At 40.6% G+C, this 20483-nt stretch overlaps 2 protein-coding genes across 3 annotated transcripts in view; both read right to left on the bottom strand.

The window, feature by feature from the left end:
* The window catches only part of LOC123981171 (PC-esterase domain-containing protein 1A-like), a 32585-nt gene extending 23960 nt beyond the window's left edge, over positions 1-8625 (bottom strand). Inside the window, exons 1-4 of one of the 2 annotated variants that reach the window (XM_046065870.1) lie at positions 8534-8625; positions 8087-8208; positions 7667-7746; positions 4865-5097 (exon numbers count right to left, since the gene is read on the bottom strand). In XM_046065870.1, the coding sequence (XP_045921826.1) occupies positions 4865-5097; positions 7667-7746; positions 8087-8162 (389 nt within the window). In that variant the 5' untranslated portion in view covers positions 8163-8208; positions 8534-8625. The remainder of the gene's footprint in view (positions 1-4864; positions 5098-7666; positions 7747-8086; positions 8209-8533) is intronic. The other variant, XM_046065871.1, reaches the window with a different exon arrangement.
* A 5557-nt stretch (positions 8626-14182) lies between these two features.
* Positions 14183-20483, bottom strand: part of adam19a (ADAM metallopeptidase domain 19a) — a 219235-nt gene continuing 212934 nt past the window's right edge. Inside the window, exons 22-23 of the mRNA XM_046064116.1 lie at positions 18589-18797; positions 14183-15033 (exon numbers count right to left, since the gene is read on the bottom strand). Coding sequence (XP_045920072.1) covers positions 14982-15033; positions 18589-18797 — 261 coding nt within the window. The 3' untranslated portion in view covers positions 14183-14981. The remainder of the gene's footprint in view (positions 15034-18588; positions 18798-20483) is intronic.

Below are 20483 nucleotides of genomic sequence, written 5' to 3'. Positions count from 1 at the left end.
AAGGAAAAGATGTGGTAGAAAAAAAGTGTACAAGCAATAGGGATAACCGCACCCTGGAGAGGATTGTGAAACAAAACCCATTCAAAAATGTGGGGGAGATTCACAAAGAGTGGACTGCAGCTGGAGTCAGTGCTTCAAGAACCACCACGCACAGACGTATGCAAGACATGGGTTTCAGCTGTCGCATTCCTTGTGTCAAGCTACTCTCGAACAAGACACAGCGTCAGAAGCATCTCGCCTGGGCTAAAGACAAAAAGGACTGGACTGCTGCTGAGTGGTCCAAAGTTATGTTCTCTGATGAAAGTAAATTTTGCATTTCCTTTGGAAATCAAGGTCCCAGAGTCTGAAGGAAGAGAGGAGATGCACAGAATCCACGTTGCTTGAAGTCCAGTGTAAAGTTTCCACAGTCAGTGATGGTTTGGGGTGCCATGTCATCTGCTGGTGTTGGTCCACTGTGTTTTCTGAGGTCCAAGGTCAACGCAGCCGTCTACCAGGAAGTTTTAGAGGACTTCGTGCTTCCTGCTGCTGACCAACTTTATGGAGATGCAGATTTCATTTTCCAACAGCTACTTACACCATGCTGTACATGCTCATACTTTTCATGTTCATACTTTTCAGTCGGCCAACATTTCTAAAAATCCTTTTTTTGTATTGGTCTTAAGTAATATTCTAATTTACTGAGATACTGAATTTGGGATTTTCATTAGTTGTCAATTTTAATCATCAAAATTAAATGAAATAAACATAATTATTATTACAAATATATCAGTCTGTGTGTAATGAATGAATATAATACCCAAGTATCACTTTTTGAATGGAATTACTTAAATAAATCAACTTTTTGATGATATTCTAATTATATGACCAGCACCTGTATATTCCAGCTGTGTGTCACGCCTCTTTTATACGTCACAACTTCTGCAAAGGACACACGTCCCACCTCCTCTGTCCTTGAGGTGCATTTTAGGAATTGAGATATCCTTCAAGATGGCGTGCTGAGATCAATTTCTGGGGGAAAATAGTCTTAATTTCCTTGTCATTCCTGTGTTTTGATGATGATGATGATGATAAGAACACCACCACTACTCTATTACATTAGTTTTAGCCATTGTCTCACGTGGCCGTTAAAGTAATCAGAAAATATGAAACGGCTGAACGTTACTTGACACATGGTGGGGAGCTCCCAGTGACTGAAAAATGGCTTGAAATTGGATCCCAGGCAGCTGGCAGCCAAAGAGCCTCAGGCTGGGAGCAGCCATTCTGAGTGGCTGGCACTGTCCCAGTGTGCTCGTTCTGTGTGCTTTATTAAGGTGTGCTCTGCTACATACACTTTCAACAGCTCCCGGGTGACTAGACGTATGGACCAGAAGGACACTTTCACCAAACTGCATAACTCTAGTCTCCAACGCTTCACATCTGGTTCCCGTAAGAACAGGGAGAGGATGGTAAGCTCTCATTAAACATTTTTATAATAATTGGAACTTCAAAAAAAAAAAAAAAAAAAAGAGATTGCTGTTGAGAATATTTCTTAGGTGTCTTATTTGATGTAACAGGGAAAGGTAAGACAGGTCTAGCTTGGAGTAATGTAGCTGACCCCATAAGTGTTTGCATTATAGCTTAAGATATTTCCTCAGGTATTTAAGGTATTTTCCTATTGTCCTCATCAAGAAGACAACAATAGACTGATTAGTTAGAGACAGTAGCTCAGACGTCAGGCTAGCAGATATCAGTGTTCTCTGGGAATCTTACAAGGTTGAGCCATATAAGAATGTTTACAAGAACTAACTGGCTCCACAGATTAGAGTACAACTCTTGGATAGTGAGAGATTCCAATATGACGAAGCGTTGGAATCTAAACATCAGATGTTCTAGGTGAAGGTGACTTAATAGAGAAACCTACAGGCACTAGGGGGAAAAGAGAAACATAAAAGGGACCACAAGATGTTATCCTTCAGATTTGGTGTTGGCATTTGACATGTTCTCATGTTGTATGCTGGCACTGTGTCTCCTCGGCCGGGCTCAATAAACCATGCTATGTTAAGTCTTCATCAGTCTCCAAAACTTCTTCACACCTGACAGCGGGCTCACAATAATTCTCAACAATTGCCAATAAAATAAATTAATACATCTTTAGTCACCAGACTGTAGTTTCAGTCAATGTCCCACCCAGAGCATTGGCTACAAGTCCCGAGTAATAGCATCAGTCCATCAGTCTGGGTAAAGAGCAAAGCATTTGCAGACTGCCTCTTATGGTTTATTTCTACTATGACATGTGTGTCCAGTTTCCCAGTTATAGCACTGAAAATGCACACTATAACATTGTCCAGGGACAATGTTATAGTGTGCATTTTCATTTGCAGTGCCTCCACACTGCTTACTGCAAGACAGAAAATGCAAACTCGTCCACTGGCAAAGTGAAAGGGGAAAAAAACCTACCTGTGTGTGAGTTTTGGTGTAAAAATTGGTATAAGATTTTCATTTTTACTGCAACTGTACAGCATATCGGTTACAAATATTGGTTATAGGTCAGCCTTGAAAGTGTTTTTCTTCCTTTTAATAACAAACTCTTAACAGTAGCTTACATTTTATAAACACGTTGATATTTTTGGGATGACTAAATGTCATCAGTTGGACTTTAACTTCAGCTTTATTGTTGTTGTCCATTAAGCTTTGGCTCAATATCGTCTTCAGTAAGTAACTTTTATAAAAATAACTGTCATATTTCCTAAACGGTCACTATGTTCTGACAGTAGGACATGAGACAGATAATCTGTGACCTCCTACTGTTCCTAATGCCATTTGCAAGAATCCACTGCTCCCTAATGTTAATCACCGTTCTTGCACACGCTGCACAGCCCCCGTCCTCGCACATGCTCTCACTCAGTCAACATCTTCAGAATTCTGAAAAAGTCGGAGAAACAACCTGCAGCAGTGAAAGAACTTCCCATCCCTCCTTTACCAACAGCAGCCTATAGCATAAAGCATACATGACCATGTTCCGGCTCCACATAGAGCTTCGGGCTCACCGTCATGCCGCCCTGTCGATTAGTGGCATGAGGACACTTTTCTCACTGTCAGAAAGATTCTCTATAAAACAATACACCTGGGAAAAAAAGTGTATTTAAATGTAAACACTTAAATTCTACAGAAACTGAATTTTTCCTGTTTTTAAACAACAATAATAACAACTCAAGACAGTGTGGCTTTTCTGCTTAATGCTTAAAGGCCTACTGCTTCTTTGATAGTTAATATCTATATAGTTCATATATGTTAATTGTCGGACATGTCGTATTTATCACGGCGCTCTCCCTGGAGAAATATTGTCAAATTGTTGAAAAATGCAATCTCAGAAAGAAGCAGACTGTTGTGCATTTGAAGGTTTTATTCAGGCTGTCCAACTGATGTGAAACAAATAAGGACAGAAGCTAAAGTCTTCCAATCACAGGGTAAAAGTGAACCACTTTATCACCTGACTATTGAGAAAGAGGACAACGATATTAAGGATCAACATCGTTCCTGTGCAGCTTGGCAGGTCTCTATTCACGATTACGATCATTAAAAAGCAGAGCAGTAGGGTTATATAACGTTACATTCAGTAGTAAGTTAGCTAGCGTTAGCTAACTTACATTACATTAGGGACAATCCACAGCCTACATCTTTCTGGATTTGTTTTAGGTTTCGGAAAGAGAATAAATCGTACTTCTCGTCAACCTCTCTGGGTAGCGACTATAACTATTACAAGTGCCCCAGGAACAGTATCTTGGAACAATACAGCAAAAAAACAACTAGAAAATGACATCTTTTACATTTGAGTCAGAGGAGGACGCCTCAGAGCAAGTCCAATACCGTGCTGTGATTGGCCAGCTAAAGCATTGTGTCACCCTTGCGCTGATAACACAAATGTTAGACTTAATTTAATACTTTATTTCTCTAAACAGTGGAATAGAGCGGATAAAAGTAGGGATGGGTGGAGTGATCCTCACCAGCTACTAATCTGATATCGATACCTTTAAAAAAATATATATAATAAAATGATATGAATACAATAACGTGGGCGGGCCGCATCAATTAAACGTTTTTAGTGCTTTTGTATGATGTTTGTCCCAAAAAACAGCTCCGCCAGCTCTGTGTCACATGACTGTGGACACCTATGTGACATGAGAACTGAGCATGGCAGGCCATCCCAAACGTACAGACTGAGAAACAAAACGGCACACGCTTCTGCATCAAACGTGTGAGAGAATGAAACAAAGCATGGACAAGAAAGTGCCACATATAGTTTCAGTTGCCCTGGAAAAGACACAGGATGAAGAAATCTTTAAGTACAAACTGTTTGAGGTTATTGGTATTTCATTCATATTTATAATCATTTATTAAATAATATTACTGTAAATTACTGGACTATTTTTTAACACTTATTAGCACAAACACTGTTAGTTAAGTGTTCTCATCTGATAATGTGAGAAAAGCAAATATGATTCACGAGAGCCAATCATTCATGAATCTCATTGTTTTATTGGTGTTAAGGTGCTGCACCCTTTTTTCACCTCTTTACTGATATATATTATATGGAGGCAGGATCGTGTGAACGCTTGTGTTAAATTAGTAGCAGGGATGCCCCTCCCCCCCCAGGAAAGAAAACAGACAATAGACACATATTGAAGAGCAGACAAAAACCTTTACAGCATCCGCTGGGAAAGAAAGGTCATCAACCAGTAGTCAGTGGATGACTGGAGTAAGATCAAGGATGATGTTCACGTCTGACGCCATCTTTGAATAGACAGGGGTCACCACCTCCCTCCATATACAACATTCTGTTATCACTTGACGAAGTGTTTATGGATAGAATAAGTAGCTATATTACCTGGTGATGTCCCACACACAGGAGCTGATGATAATGACATCAGGTTTGAGCCCTTGCCTGAAGTCCTCCAGGATGCTCTCCATGTACGGTGAGTAGATCCGTGTCAGGAAATAGAAACGCAGCAGGTGGTGGTCAGAGCGGTACTGTCGAACCTCTCTGTACTCTGTACCGTTAGTCATGGGACCTGATCGACCTCCCTCCACCAGACTGTCCTGCTCAAAGGAAAACTCCCCCTGGACCACAGAAAGAGAGCCATTAAACGCCAGTGTCCCTGCACAGAAACCACAGTGTTTCTCCTTCCATAACACAAGCGCATTCCAACCAAAGAGTGATTGTTCAGATTGTTAGAGGCCAGTGGCTGTATTCACAAATACGCTTATCTCACCACTAGAACGGCATTATAAATTCCTTACTAAGAATTTCCTCTTAAGAGCTCTTCACAAAGCTGCTGAATGCATATCTTACTACAATGAAAGTTGATCCTGTTGTTGAGAATTACATCATGTTTCATGAATCAACTTATGTCTACACTGATTAGTTACCAGGTGACTGGTCTGTGTCAGTCAATGGGAAATAAATAATAATAAGTTGTGTCACAGATTGTATACATGTAACATTACATGATAAATCAATATTTTACTAATATTGGAAACTGCATATTGGCCATATTGATGTCTGTTTAGCAGCAGAAACAAGTTGTGAACACAACATTGGCATATTGTCACCATTTAGGTGGATATGGTGAACTTGACACCTACTTGATTATGTAATTTTTTGGTATCTCTGTTTAAACAGCCAATAAATGAAAATTAAAAACGAAACAAGAGACAGAAAACAGTTCCATCAATTATGAGTGTTCCCATTGCAAAGTTTGTCTACTAGAGGCTCTCTGCAACACACAAATCCATAATCAGCTCTACTTTTGTTCAAAGTACTATTCATAAAAATTAGAAAAATATATATTTTAAACTGCATTATGTCATGTTATCTGGTTTTGTTTTCTCAATTACACATACATGTTAAAAAAAACACAACATAAAGATTATTTCTAACAAAAAAAAAAAATCATTGCAACCCATCAAAAATCACACATTGGTGAGCACAACAAGCAATCCTCCTAAGTCACCGATAACCATTAAGATCAAATTTCTTGGTACCTGCCTAACTTGGGCAAAAACAAAAGATGTGCCGGAAGAACTTTCAGTGAACCTCAGCCATTTGCCCAAGGACCTGAAACTCACTGTGGGGTACAGTGGGTTTATCAGAGCCTGTTCGCTGAAAACAGCTGCCTGCTGTGGCCGAAAACGAAATGAAAAAAGCTAACAATAAGCTGAAGATTCAGTTAGTAATTCTCTGTAGGGTAATCACTACGGGCGACCACTATCACATTGTTTTATATGGTAGTTTGATAACATTGTCTCCTCTGATGAATTGCCACCTTAACGTGGTAGAGGGCTTTGCTTGTCCCTGCAATCCTGGGAGCTGTGTTGTCATTGGCTCCTGGTAGGGTCTCCCAAGGTAAATTGGTCCCAGGGATAGGAGCCAGGCTAAGACCCATTCACAGACCGTTTGTAAAATTGGCCAAGAAGGAGCTGCAGCACCTCACCTGGAACAGGGATACAGAGGCCCGCTCCCGGAGACAGACAGGGAGGGAGGGAAGCTTGACGGCAAGCATCCGGTGGCCGGGCCTTGACCCACTGGGCTAGAACTACATGGAGCTGCCGCCCTTTGGGCCCACCGTCAACAGGGATAGGCACTGGGGTAATGTGCATTGCAAGGCTGGGACCTAGGTGTGCTGACCCCTGGCAACGCAGACGTGAAAGTCACCTCTCTGGCGGGACAGAACCAGGGACGCCTGGTAAGATGCCTCATCCTTTGGAGTTTTTTCCTGCATGTCCAACTGGTCCCAGAACCCACTGGAGAGATTATATTATCTCATCTGGACAACTTTCCTTAGCCTGCTGCCACCGTGACCCTGACACCCAAGTACTAAGTAGAGGGAAACGGATGCATTGTTATAAAAATGTCCATTATAGGTGCTTTAATGAAGTTTCGAACAAGTTGGAGGTGTGCAGAGAACAATATGGTTTGACTGGTGGAATTTTTCTAGTGTCCAAGCTACAGAGATTTTATTTTTGTTGGATTTTTCCGAAAAACACTAATACAGTGAGCCTCCCTACAGGGCGCCTCTGAATGAAAGTCTGACGCTGTGTCTACACAAATGTTGTTCAGGCACGGTATTAAGTGTAGGTCATCTGTTTGTGAAATGGTACAAAATAGACTTTAATGTAAAAATATGTTTTGAGTCGAATCTATGAACCTACAGCGCAAGAGCATGAAAGTCGTGAAAGACGAGGCTAAATGTCTCTCATGTAGACACGTCTGCCACTGGACTACCTCTAACTAGTGGCTAAAATTAGAACTCACACGCCCTCATTTACAGGGTGTTTAGGGACTCAGCAAGTCAAGAACTACTTTTAGTCAGAGGATGCAAATATGGTCCCATTAAGGAGTAAAACTATTCAGTAATTCACAGAAAGATTATGTATTTTTCAAATTTTCTTCAAATCATCTTGGGGCCCCTCAGATTTGTATAGGTCCATTTTAATTGCCACTATATAACACAAATAAAGCATGTCCTGGCACTTTTGGAAGACTTTATTTCCATTTGATAAAGACGAAATGAGGAATGGAATTCAGAGGCCTTGAAGTCAACAAAAAGAAGAGAGAGTAGGTTTTTAAGTGTGACCTTAGGTATGTTAATGTTGTTTCAAGTGAATAAAAGGTTGGGGAAAGATTTACTTTGGACTTGAGCTGAGACAGAGTCAAGTACTGATCCCTCTGAAGCAGCAGAACCAGGTCTTTGTACATGGAGCGCTGCACTGAAATCAAAGAACAAAAAGCAACAGGCTTCACTTACATCGAGTAGCAGCAAAACCTCAAAGATGAAAGTCAATTAAGATGAAAAATAAAAGCTTGAAAAGGAGCAGAGCCATGGGCAGAGCTACTAGAAATATAAGATTCTGCTTCTGCTAACTGAACATGGGACAATGAATCCAGGCTGGCACATTCTCTCGTTCACGAATTTAATCCTAAAATATTTCAGGAAACATTTTAGTATTTAGACAACAGAGAGAACAGGATTTAGATCTTTCAAACACAATCTCACAATGTCAATCTCAACAGATACAAATACAGTTATAAATATAACATGCATCTCACCTGAGCCACCAAGAACCGCCACGAACTTGTTGTGCAGAAGCTGCCTGGCTTGACTCCGCGTCACAAATGTCCTCATAGCTGCAAAGCGGCCAGTTTCCAGGTGTGTGGAGGGAGGAGACTGTCTGAAGGGACACATAATTGATTTAATATCATTTGCACATTTTACTGTTTACATTCCCTAATCCTTCTTTCATCCATGCAGCATGAAATGAATGAGTTGGCTTCACGGTGTTCATTGCATATTTTGATTACAATTAGCTCCAAACGCTGTTAAAAAACAAAGATCTTTTATCAAAAAATATAAAATTATAGAATTGCTACAGTGACGTACCTACCCTTATTTTAAAAACTTTCTCATGCATTATTAGTTTTAAGTTAGAGTGACAACACAACCCAAACACAGTTCAAAAATATTGCAATTAAAAGACTTATCATGCATGGCGTTACCTGAGATGTAGGCCGTGCAGGCTGCCAGATCTGCTCTGCACACGCGCGTGCTTATTCCTGTCCGATTTGTATCACGCATGTGTGAACATTGTCCTTGCCGACCGGCAGCCAGCGAGTTAAAAAAAAAACACAAAACTTTATTAACAACACAACACTACAATAAAATACAAATAAGAATACAGAGTATATGAGAACAAATAAAATAATCACAAAACACAAGCAATAAAAGGCAGAAATAAATTGTACAAACATACACAAGACAGAACACAGTAAACAGTATATAAAAACTACAACTTATAAATGTGAAAAATAAATATTGCAAACCATCTTCAAACATGTGGGAATATTGTGTAGAATATCTCTCAAGAGATATTTAAAGCGTTTTTGTTTTTAGATAGACAGAATGTCTGAAATTATATGGTAAAGAAGTTCAGCAAGTTTATGTAACCGGAAACCACTGGCAGTTCACAGGGAGAGTCTGTTCAAAGAATATTTAAAGGATACAGTGCAATTGTGCCCATCAAAATTACATCCACAAAAAAATCTTCTTTTTGCCACAGACATGTTCAGACTGTTACACAAGGTGGATGATAACATCATGGAAAGACACCTGGATGTGTGACTCCTCACTGCAAAAACTAAAATCTAAGTAAGTTAGATTAATTAATTATCTTAATTCAAGGCAAAATATACTTGTTTTTTGTCTGACAAGATATTTCGTCTTACCAGGCGGCTTTTATGTTAGAGAATTTCACTTGTTTCAAGTTTTTTTGTCCTTAAGTAGCAAGTGAAATGTTCTTGTTCGGAGATAATTTTGCTTATTTTAAATAATATAATAATAACGTTTCTTCCTTGTTTCTGAGAGCTCAGTTTTTGCAGTGCTGATGACAACATTTGATGATGTTGATTTAACAAGCAACTGCTCAAGGACAATTCTAAACCCTAAGTAGAGGCACGGAAGACAACTGTGAGTCAGACTTGGACAGAGGAGTTTCTTGTTTTGGAGTAATATGAGGAAATAAAATCTTTCTAGCAGTTCCTCTACAGACACAGCAAACTCCCTAGTTTCCACCGGCAAGTTCCTGCAACAACTGGGCTGTAGCATGCTGCATATTAACAGGCCCCGCAGCTTTACTCATATTCACGGATGTGGTTCTCCTGAGTGGCTGCCTGGAGAAGCAGAGAAATAAAAGTGGGAATGGGGGGGGGGTTTAGGAATTTTTGTAAACATGGTCTAGTGCAAGAGGGGCCAAACAACATCTTGCGGGCCACCTGTGAATTTTTTTTAAAATAAACTAGACTATGGCTTGAGCTTATGTCTAATAAATTGCACTGTATGTACACTGCACATCCTAGTTTAAACCCTGTCACTCAAAGCTGTCATAGTCATCTTGACCTCAGCTGTCAAACATGGCATAACCAAAAAGACAGAAGATAGTGAGTAAATGCAGAAAAAATCTAAATTTGGCATGTGACTATTTATATTTCCCATATTCAGCTGTTAGAGAGGCAGGAAGAGAACCGAATCTCAATGTCCCCCCTAAACGCTAAGCCCTGAATCTTCACAGAATTTACTGACGTCGCCTGGTAAGTGATTGAGTGCAAGAGGCTGCAAGGTCTCAAAATGCTATAAATAGGAATAAAACTTTTTTTGTTAACAATGTTAACATCAGGGTTGGTTGCTCCTTCCATGCTTGTTTGTTCACCGATCTTCTTTCTTCTCTTATAAGGCGGGTTTGCCGTGATTTTCCCCTCCCTTCTGGGCATCCCCTGGTAACCGATGTGTTTCACGTCACAATGCTATGAACTGTAGCCCATTCACTCAGACAAAGTCTGAAGAAATGTGCACTTACAAAAAGTTGCAAAAAGAACAAAAAATTTCTGAAAGAAAGCCCTCGCACACTTGATGATTTGACAGTGGGGCAGCCCTGAGCCCTCATGGACTCAGCAGGAACGGTCGTCAAAGTCTGTGAGTCTGTGAGTGTGGGCCAGAGTGTAAATGAATCAGCACAAAGATAGTCTTCCTCGTTGAACTTGTGCTGAGCTTTATTAAAAACACCATCCGGTTGTTTTGTCATGTGACTGCTGATGACCTCATACAGTTCATACAGTAGAGCTTTTTTGAATTAGTATCTGGAGGAATGTAAACGGCAGCAACAAACACACTGGTGAATTATCTGGGCAGATAATATAGTAAACATAAAAGCAATCATTTTCATGATTTACACCTACTTCTCCTACTGTGACATGTCAAACTGTCTGTGAAAAGGGTCAGTAGAGAGGAATCTGTCCCACCCACTTCAGGCAGCAACAATAGGTGGGGAATCAGCACGACAGAGAACCTGACATGGTCATCTCACATCTCCACGCTGGTGAAGAAAGCTCTTAAAAGACTGTATTTCTTAAGGAAGCAAAATTTCTGTGCCAAATTCTTCTTTTACAGGGGAGCAATAGAAAGCATCCTGACTGGAAACATCACAAACTGGCATCCACACCTAAGGACAATTTGGGAGACACCAATTAACCTAGCCTGCATGTCTTTGTAGGGTGGGAGGAAGCCGGAGCACCCGGCTTCCTCCCACCCGCAGCAGGGAGTTACAAACTTTATTTCACTAAATCTAGCTGCCTACCTGGAGACTGAAAGAATCTGATATGTTGGCAGCTGTTCAAATGGTCCAAGCTACTGACCAGTTATGATGGCTGCAACTTTGTAAATTTCTCACATCACAAATCCAAATGCTGTTTTATACATACTAAGTGGATTTCCCAAAATAAAAAGTATTCCTTTCACATGACGTGTTATTATCAATTCTGCACCAGACACAAGTCAAGTCTGGGTTGGTTTGGATTAATGAATGATGAATTCTTACTGATCGGTCTTGTGTTTTCAAAGAACATTTTAAGGTCCCACCAGTTTAACTTGCTGGATGTTCTCTGCAGATGTGTGTGTGCCTCAGTGAGTTCAGCACATTAGCTTAAGGGTAGTAAGAGGCAACTAAGGCAACGTAGCTCTGATATGTCAGTCCAGCTCAGCCGTGGGTAGACAGCTCAGAGGGATCTTCTTTGGTGGTGTCATTGCAGGTTACAGTTTGTAGTAAAGGAGATGAAAAGGTCTGTAGAAGTTTTGTCTTTAGTTTGATCTGTAGCTCTGAAAAATAATCCAAGGACTTTCTGTTTGGATATTGTCAGCGTTGTCTGCTGACAAAGCTTCCAACCTAACAGTAAAGAGCTAAAAGATCCTCCTGAAATGACAAAGCAGACTGAATATTGTCAAACTCAGCTTACTGTGGAGCTGGGGCAGCTGGACTCCCTACAGATAATACTGACCTGTGGATGACACGATTTACAGGCCAGATTGTCATGAAATGTGCTGTAGATATTCATGCACCACAGAACTTGCTGATTTTTCTTTTCATCTTGAAGTGATACATCAGCCCGGTATCACCACATGGTGAATGTGTAACACGCTGATCTCTTAAGTCATTCCTCGCGTTACACTGCACTGACTTACATTGTGCCGAGACGGTGTGTCATGTCTGAATGTCAGAGAAAAAAATGTCAGGTGATGTCAAAATCAATGTAGAGAGAAAGGTAACATACTTAAATTACATCCAAATCCCTACCCTTAATTTAGGTATGTAACTTAACTGACGTCATCAACTCATTTTAACCCAAACTGTGGGTCTTTTCCTAAACCTTACCAAGTAGTTTTGGTGCCTAAACTTAACCAACACATGTTTATTATTGTTATTATTGTTTATGCCATCCCATGATATCACATATTTCAACTTTCTGCACAGGAAACACAAAAATGTAAAAGGCAGATTTCCATGACATTTACAGAACTCCATGGACTTGGCTTCTAGTGCTAAGAAAGTGGAAAGTGTATTCCCCAAAATGAGATTGTTGTGGAGGGCCACATAAAGTTCAGTAGTAAGTAAGACAGCAGTAGTAAGTTAGAGGACAGCATTGGAGGAGACCACTGATAAGAGAGCAATCTTATGGATGATGATGAACACATACTGCCACACTAGTAAAAATTCTTGGGAGCTCATAGCTTTTTGAAAGCTTGAAATGTCCCTGACCCCTATCTTTTACTAACCCAGTAGTTTGTGTCCCCACATCTAACCAAACCTTTACCGTAGTGGTGGCAGATGTGATTTGAAATGGTTTTGGAAGGAATTGTTCCTGCTGACATGAACTTCAGAGGAAACGGTAAAATTAAAACTGCAAATGTGATCAGTTAAAATAGGTTATTTCAATAGCTCTCTATTGTTATTAACCTGAATAAACTGTAGGTACATATGGGGCGGCTGTGACTCAGGTTGTAGAGTGATCCCTGGCTCCCCCGTCCTGCATGTTGAAGTATCCTTTGGTAAGATACTCAACCCTGCTGTTTTTATAAGCCCCCCCACTTCATTTATGTAGCTTGCTAACTGAAGGCTAGCCTGAGGAAAGACATTAGTGTATTTATTCACCTCCCTCAGGCCTGTGGCTGTAGAGAGCTTGATGTATAGACAGTGATCCTGGAAAAACTCAGCTCTTTTCATTTAGATCACGTCTACTGTCTAGCGCAGAATCCACCCCACAGGTTTGTTTGGGCGCCGGGTGCCCCGGTAATGGGCTAGGAAAACGTCTACATCGATATATCTCCCCACGAGGCCATTCCTCCTCGCTGTCCGATTGCGTTCCACTCCAACCGTGGACTCTCCAAATGCATTAGTCTCCAGGGAGAAGAGAGCTGCCTCTTGCAGATATCTCATTTCCAACAGAGTGAAACCATTAAGAGCAGGTGAGAGTGGAGACTGCCCATGATGTAAAGCCTTCATACTTGCTCATCAGCCAGGAACTATAAGATCATCATGACACCACTGTGAGACAAAATGAGACTGATTTTCAAAAGGAACACTGGCACTTAGACATTAAAAGGAGGCAATTTTCATCCTTCAATCCTATCGTAATAAGTCTTATACATCCCACTTTTTTAATACTTCGTTGTAAAGTTGTATAACTCAAGAGGTAGTCGGCTGTAATAAGGAGATAGCTCTTCAACCAAAGGTGCTCAAACCTTTTTTCCCGTGGTGCCCCTAAGCAAGACAGTGAAAGCCTACAGCTCCTCCCTAATAATCAAGAGTAAAACGGTTTTATTTCATTTTCAAAAACAGCAACTCAATGTCTGTAATTCCCAAGAATAAAATCAGGAAGAAGGTGTTTCTCCAGAGGTCAAAAACAGCAAAAGCATTACTTCATGGTCATTTAGGGGAATATTATTTACACTCAATAGGCTGAGAATTAATTTTTTCTGACTTTGTTTTCTGGACTGACTTTCAGGCCATGCTCCAAAAGCAAGGAGTGATTAATTGGTGTCCTTTGAAAAGAGTTTTGACTCTTGAGATTGCCACATTAAATACACATCTGCTTACCCTGACGACAGGGGAACCATTCCCATATAAAACATGTAATGGAGTGGAGAGATAGATTGCTTGACAATTTCATTTTACAAGTCGGAACACTATCAGACTTGAATTCATGTGCATCCTGTTTGTCCCTTTCAAACACATCCGCAGGCTGTCACATAATCACATTTACATTTCCAAGAAATACTGTCCAAGTTGGTAAGAAAGAAAAAAGACAACGAAAGAAACTTGATGATAGTTTTGTAAAAATATTTTATGTAACAATTCAAAAGTCATATTACACAGCAAAAGACATTCAAATCAACATGAGCGACCTGGGTGTGTCCTGCAAGCTCCAAGCATCCATCAAATCCTCCACCATGTAAACCGTGTTCAAAAGAAGCTGCTGTGAGATTGACTCTCCTTCCTCCTGATAGGTCTCTGTATCTTCATATTTGTATTTTAGACATTTCTTGTACAATACAATAAATTATAAAAAAAATGGAGGAGTTGACTTGTGGTAAACTTAACACTAACGTAAGAAGATTTTCAAGCGTTCTGGACACACCCCAGGTATGAAGAGACCTCTTTGGCACATAACACAAATCATAAAACGTGACATAAAACGAACTGTAAACAAAACAATAGTCATTACAAAATGCATTTTTAAAACACAGACAACATTAACAGATTTAAAAAACAACAACAATATTTCTAAAAAAACTGATTTGGCAAATGTGAGCGCTCCCCCAGCGACAACACGTCTCAGTCTGCAAGGCCTCCGTGCAAAACCGCGTCACTGTGGTTAATGTTAGCGCGCTGGGAGGAGCGGGGGTCAAAACTGAGAGGGGGGGGGTGGGGGGGGGGGGTAAGGTTTCATTTTGAAGTCTCAACTGGTCCAAGTCCTGTTTGTTCTTTCGTGTCTTCAGATTTAACTTTGTGTTTGTCCTCCTCTGGTATGTGCAGCTCTGTGGTTCACCAGCCAAAGTCTCTTTAGTGCAAATAGGCTGTCAGCTGCTGCCTCCTCAGAGGGTGGAGGGGGGAGAAGAAGGTCATTTTCGTGGCGGAGGCGAGGCTGTGTTTGGTTTGGCACCTGGGACCGGTCTGGAAGGAGAAGGAAAAAAAGAAGAGAAAACTGATCCACCATGTACTGGCTTGCTAACATTTAGAATAAGGGTGGGAATATTCTGTATTTCTCAACTAAGCCAATGAAAAGACCAAAACCAACGATGAATATATCCACTATCAAGTCCTGTGTGTGTACCACACAGCCATAGAGCTCTTTTTTGTCCATAAACTATTAAAAACCCATCAGTGAGCCTCACTGTTCCTTTATTACCATGACCACACACCCTGTAGTTTATTTAGACTTAATCCCAAATACACATACAATCATCCCAACATGCTTCCAATGTCACTGATGGAGGACAAAATCCATAGTTCTCAATCTGTGTTAAAAGATCATAAAAGTTCAGATGAAGCTATAAATGTAATGACGCTTCATAACTCTGTATACATACGTTGAATTAAGATGGATTTGAAAAAATGTGAACCTATCCTTTAACCTGACAATCGTGACACCTCAAACCCAAGGGGGTAAGCCACAGCTGAAACAGTGAAGCCGACCAAAGCCTGCACGGTTCCATGCAGCCCCAAAAATGACGCAGAAACCCTGTGACATCCCGTCACACATGAGAGATGTAACCGTATAGCTTAGATTATAAACTCTCAGTGAATCTAAAAAACTATTCGGCCATCAGTGACGCTGCGTTGGTGTTTGGCAGATGAGCCCTTTAGGTGGGCTGATCAGACAGAGACAATATGAGTCAGACAAACACACTGAGACTTTTGTATGTGCAGAGCTGTAGCTACCAGGATTATGGCATTTCAGCCATTGCTTTACATCATTAAACCACGGTTATACTGTGTGATCATGCGCAGTAGCGCTGGTGCCAACAGGAAGTGGCCCTGTAGTAGTATTTTACTGGTCCAAAACTGGCTTCACTGCTCTCCATTCAAACCAGCGGGGAGGCTTTGTCCAGTAATATACTGTCTATGCTCAAAGCCCTAACCTCTAACAAGCACTTCCTGTGCTCTTCTTCTTCTATTTCCTTACAATTTGTTTGTTTGTTAACATGTATTGCTTCCCCTAGGTATTTATCCCATTGATGCCGTATGCGTTTATAGCTCCTACTTGTATCTATTGGTGCGTGTAGATATCTCACTTTACTGAAGCTTGTATGTTGTTCCTCAAATATAAGTCGCTTTGGATAAAAGTGTCCAACTGAGTTAATGTAAATATAATGTAAATAATGAAATAGATTAAGACAGTAAGTAAGCCAAAAGTTTGACTCATCTCAGAATGTAGTCTCACCGTCTCAAAAGCGCGACAGTAATTTGGCTAATTTTGACTTCGTCAGCATTTCAAGTTAAGCTGTATTTATAGTTGTGCTTTAAGGGCTTAGGGCACACTGTCAGAGCCTACCCACGTAGCTTTATAGCTGATGTGTACCTCCTCAGAAATGTATCTACGCATCGTGCTGCAGAGATACCATGTGGAGACAATAAGAACTGCGATTGGTCAGCTTGGAGTGCTTGTGTTTTTCTTTTGTTGAGAGCGAAGACAAGAATTACTAACAAGGCCGTCTCCACTGCAAACCTTCTGCCACCACAATCACTCTCTATTACAGTGAATCAAAGGAACAAAATGGTGATTGCACAGCAGTAGTGTGCTTTTCAGAAATGAAACATGGTGAAGAAAATATTGTGAGACAGACTAACATATTGTTGGGTTGGGTATTTTCATGAGGTTTGTTGGCAATAAGGACTGATAAAATAATATTAGCATGAACACGTATCTAATGTAATGTTTTGTTGAGAAGTATTTTAAGTTCATGTTCATGTATGGCAAGTTCATGTTATATATCCAGATAACATGAAGTGAGTTCTCTTTCACAGACTTTGAATTTCACAAATACCGGCTATGAATACGTGCGTTCCAAAGATATTGATTTTGAACCTCTTCTATTGCTTTCCACGCACAGTTGAAGCCTACTTTGAAAAACAAGAAAGACACATTTTGTTGGGGACGTCTGATACAGGCTGCTCCTGTCCTTCCCTCTCATCAAGTCTCTGAACACTTAAGTGTGAAATCTGATGCGGGATCAGATCTTGGTATTGCCAGAGTGAACCAGTTATAGAGACATTTTGATCCCTCGGCTAGATTACAAGAGTAGAAGAACCATAAAATCTGAGGAACAATTACCTTGAGGTTTCGCTGCCTGACTTTTACAGCATTTACAGATAAACTGCACGGAACAAAAAGCATGACTCTGCATCTGAGGAAAGTAAGCACAAGGCTTTGGACTGAGGGGCCTGTCACTTATAAAAACTGAAAATTGATTGCTGATGAAGAACTGAGTCGATGCATTGCGTGGTTTTTGTATGCAATGCTTATATGTGCCCGCACCCACCCTGAACAGAAATACTGTGACTTTTATAGGTGGGCCAAACAGGGTTCCAGGATGTGGAATCAAAGTATGGTAGCACTATACATTACAGTTTAGTAATATCATGGTAATAGTGGGCTAATAGTTTGATAATAAAGAGGTAATAATTAAATAATACCGAATAATTCCCCAGGTAATAGCTTGGTATCAACAACGGGTATATCTGGGTAATAAAAAAATAAAATACCAACATGGCAAAACTACATGGTGACACAATATGCTAGCCTTGTAAAATGAAAAATGTCATCAGTGCACTATTTGGATAAAAATTGTGACATTAATGGGCTAATAACCTGATAATAATGAGGTAATAAAGGTCGATGTAGGCTAGTATCAATGAAATACCTTCAAAGTCAGAGGAAAACTCTAGTATAGGTAATCACCATATAATAATGCTGAAATTCATCCTCCCTTATGTTCCAAACACTCCCTTTTGTTTCAAGCTAAAACTGGACAAACGATATGTGTCACGCTGTGACGTGCTACCTGGAAACACCTGTGGTAGTTTCTGTGTAATAAAGTTCAATTAATTACTGTTTGTTGTGCGAGGGACACTGGCCCTCACTTATCACAGCGAATCCACTCATACATTTAAATCATTTCATCATCATTTAGATTGGGGCACTCTATCCTATTTGCTCACATGTATGTAAAGTGATTTGCTTTGATAAGCATTTATTCATCCATGCAGTTGACATGAATGGAAATGAAAAGTATAGAGAGATTATTACTGTGATGCTAAGAGCGGTTTTAACCTTTTGTCCTGCTCGCTCCACAAAGACAAAGAGCTTTTGGAGGCTGACCTGGTCTGACAAGAATCTCCTCAGCAACTTAAAAATGCCTCTGTGACTTTTATATTCTTTGTGTACAAGAGATGAAGATTGAGGTAATTTATTACAGTGCTCTTAGAAGGCAGTACAAGATGCGCCCTTTTCTCTCTGCATGTTTGACCATGTGCAGCCTGCAGCCTTTGCATTAATCTGATGATAGGTTTGACCTAGTAGGATTGCTGTCTAGACTATAAAGTGACCAGGGTGCTTATTCAGACAGATTCAGATAAATTCAGACTGATTCAAAGATAAAAAAGAACAGAAGCCTTCCTCAACAGCTGAGATACACTACCCTACAATCTGTCTGTGTGTTTGCCCACCTGAGAGCTCTGAGAGGGGGGGTGGCTGAGACTTTGCCCACAGGTTTGGGTCCCACTGCTGGAGGCATCATGACCAGCAGGCCCGGGGAGGGTTTGGATACCGGGGTCCGGGCTGGACTCACTGTGGGGGAGGCTCCTCTGGCTGGGCTGAGGGGGAGAGGCCTCTGAGGAGGGAACGGGGATGGTCTGGGCAGCAGCTCAGACACTAACTAAAAGAGAACAAACAGAAATATTGATTATTGATTTTTTGATTATTCACCAGTCAGATCCCACGGGAGACCAAGACATGCCAACCAGATTAGGTGTCAACATAGCCTTAGTAAACAAGAAGGATTGTGCATTTTGCAAACTGCTCTAGAATAGGGACCCATTTAAAAAGCAAAAAGGGAAAAAAAGATGGTGGGATCGCTGCCAATATGGAACATTACACTAAATCCCTGGCACATGGACACAGCAGGGAGGAGAACTCCTTTCCAGTTTCTGTACTGGACTGGGTCCAGGTTTTCTGCGGAATCTGTTCAGCTAGCTGATAAGGAGAACTTCCGTCCCACTTCACTTTACACAGGTAGTTGATTAAAATGACTACACTACAATATAATGAAACATTACAGCACAGGTCTGAGATCAGACCACAAAGTAAATTCATATGAAATATTGGATATTAGACACAAACAAGAAAAAGCAATATGACAATCAGCACTTTACAGAGAAGCAGTGATAAGAGCCGTTTTGGAGGATAAATCAGTATGAAAGGAGTGAGATAAAAACTTCCAATTTTACTTATTATTGCTTCAGGTTTATTAGAAATCTCTGCAATTCATCTAAAAGTACTCTGACACAGAGTCCAACACTTTTCTCATTAGCTCTGTGTGTATGCATTTAACTGCATTCAGGAGCAATGTGAAGTTCTCGGGCTTTTTAAAGTCTGACACAAGACACATCTGTGCATCTCCCACCTTATAAAGTACAATGTTACCCTGGATTTAATTAGTTATGCTGTGGGCTACAACTTGAGCCCTGTTTTTAGCCCATATTCGTTTAAATCTTACATTACAAGTTTGCAATTTATTGGCACCATTAAAAGTATGCTGAATTAGCATTATAATTTCCTGTTCCTGTTAGCACAATCACTGGATTACTTTGATACTGAAGAAAATGATGTCAGGCAAGCTCTGGAGTTACATTTCCAATGATTTCTAAGTGGATTTATGGACATTTATTGATTATCTGATTGCATCAGAGACATCCTCCGAAAGTGTCACACGGAGTCAAAAACTATGTCTGCTTTTTCAGATTTCACTGAGTTATGAATGAGAAGAGAATGAGAAAGAGAGGAATTTTTTAAAGCAAATGACAAGCAGTAATGCCTAATGCGGTAAGTACTTTAATCACTTCTATTCTTGCTGGATTACTGTAATGAAGCAGGGCTCCAGACTGCGACCAAATGCTCGCATTCTGGGACCACTGTTTGAGACAGTGTGAGTATTCTTTACAAATACTTGCACTTGTGCAACATGCCAATTTGACATTTTTTTGGGCCATAGGGAACACCGGGAGATTTCCCGGTTTCCTGAGGGCTGTTTTGGCCTGACGTTAATTGTCTACTTCACCATTGGCAGTTGAACCTGTATTTGATCGAACGGCCAGCAGGGGCGACTCCTCTGGTTGCAAAAAGAAGTCTGGCTCCATTAGCGCTGCTTTTGACACCAGTGATCACAACATCATGTTAGACAGACTGAGGCACTGGGTGGGGATCTCTGGTACTGCCCTAGAATGGTTTTCATCCTACCTGTCAAATAGGAAGTTTTGCGTGTCTGTAAACAACTATGTCTCCTCATTCTGTCCAGTTAAATATGGTGTGCCTCAGGGGTCGGACCCATTTTGTTTTCCTTGTA

The sequence above is a fragment of the Micropterus dolomieu genome, linkage group LG12, assembly GCF_021292245.1.
Source record: "Micropterus dolomieu isolate WLL.071019.BEF.003 ecotype Adirondacks linkage group LG12, ASM2129224v1, whole genome shotgun sequence".
In the NCBI taxonomy this organism is placed as follows: Eukaryota; Metazoa; Chordata; class Actinopteri; order Centrarchiformes; family Centrarchidae; genus Micropterus; species Micropterus dolomieu.
The sequence above is the reverse complement of the archived record's forward strand: the minus strand, read 5'-3'. Positions and strand labels throughout refer to the sequence as shown.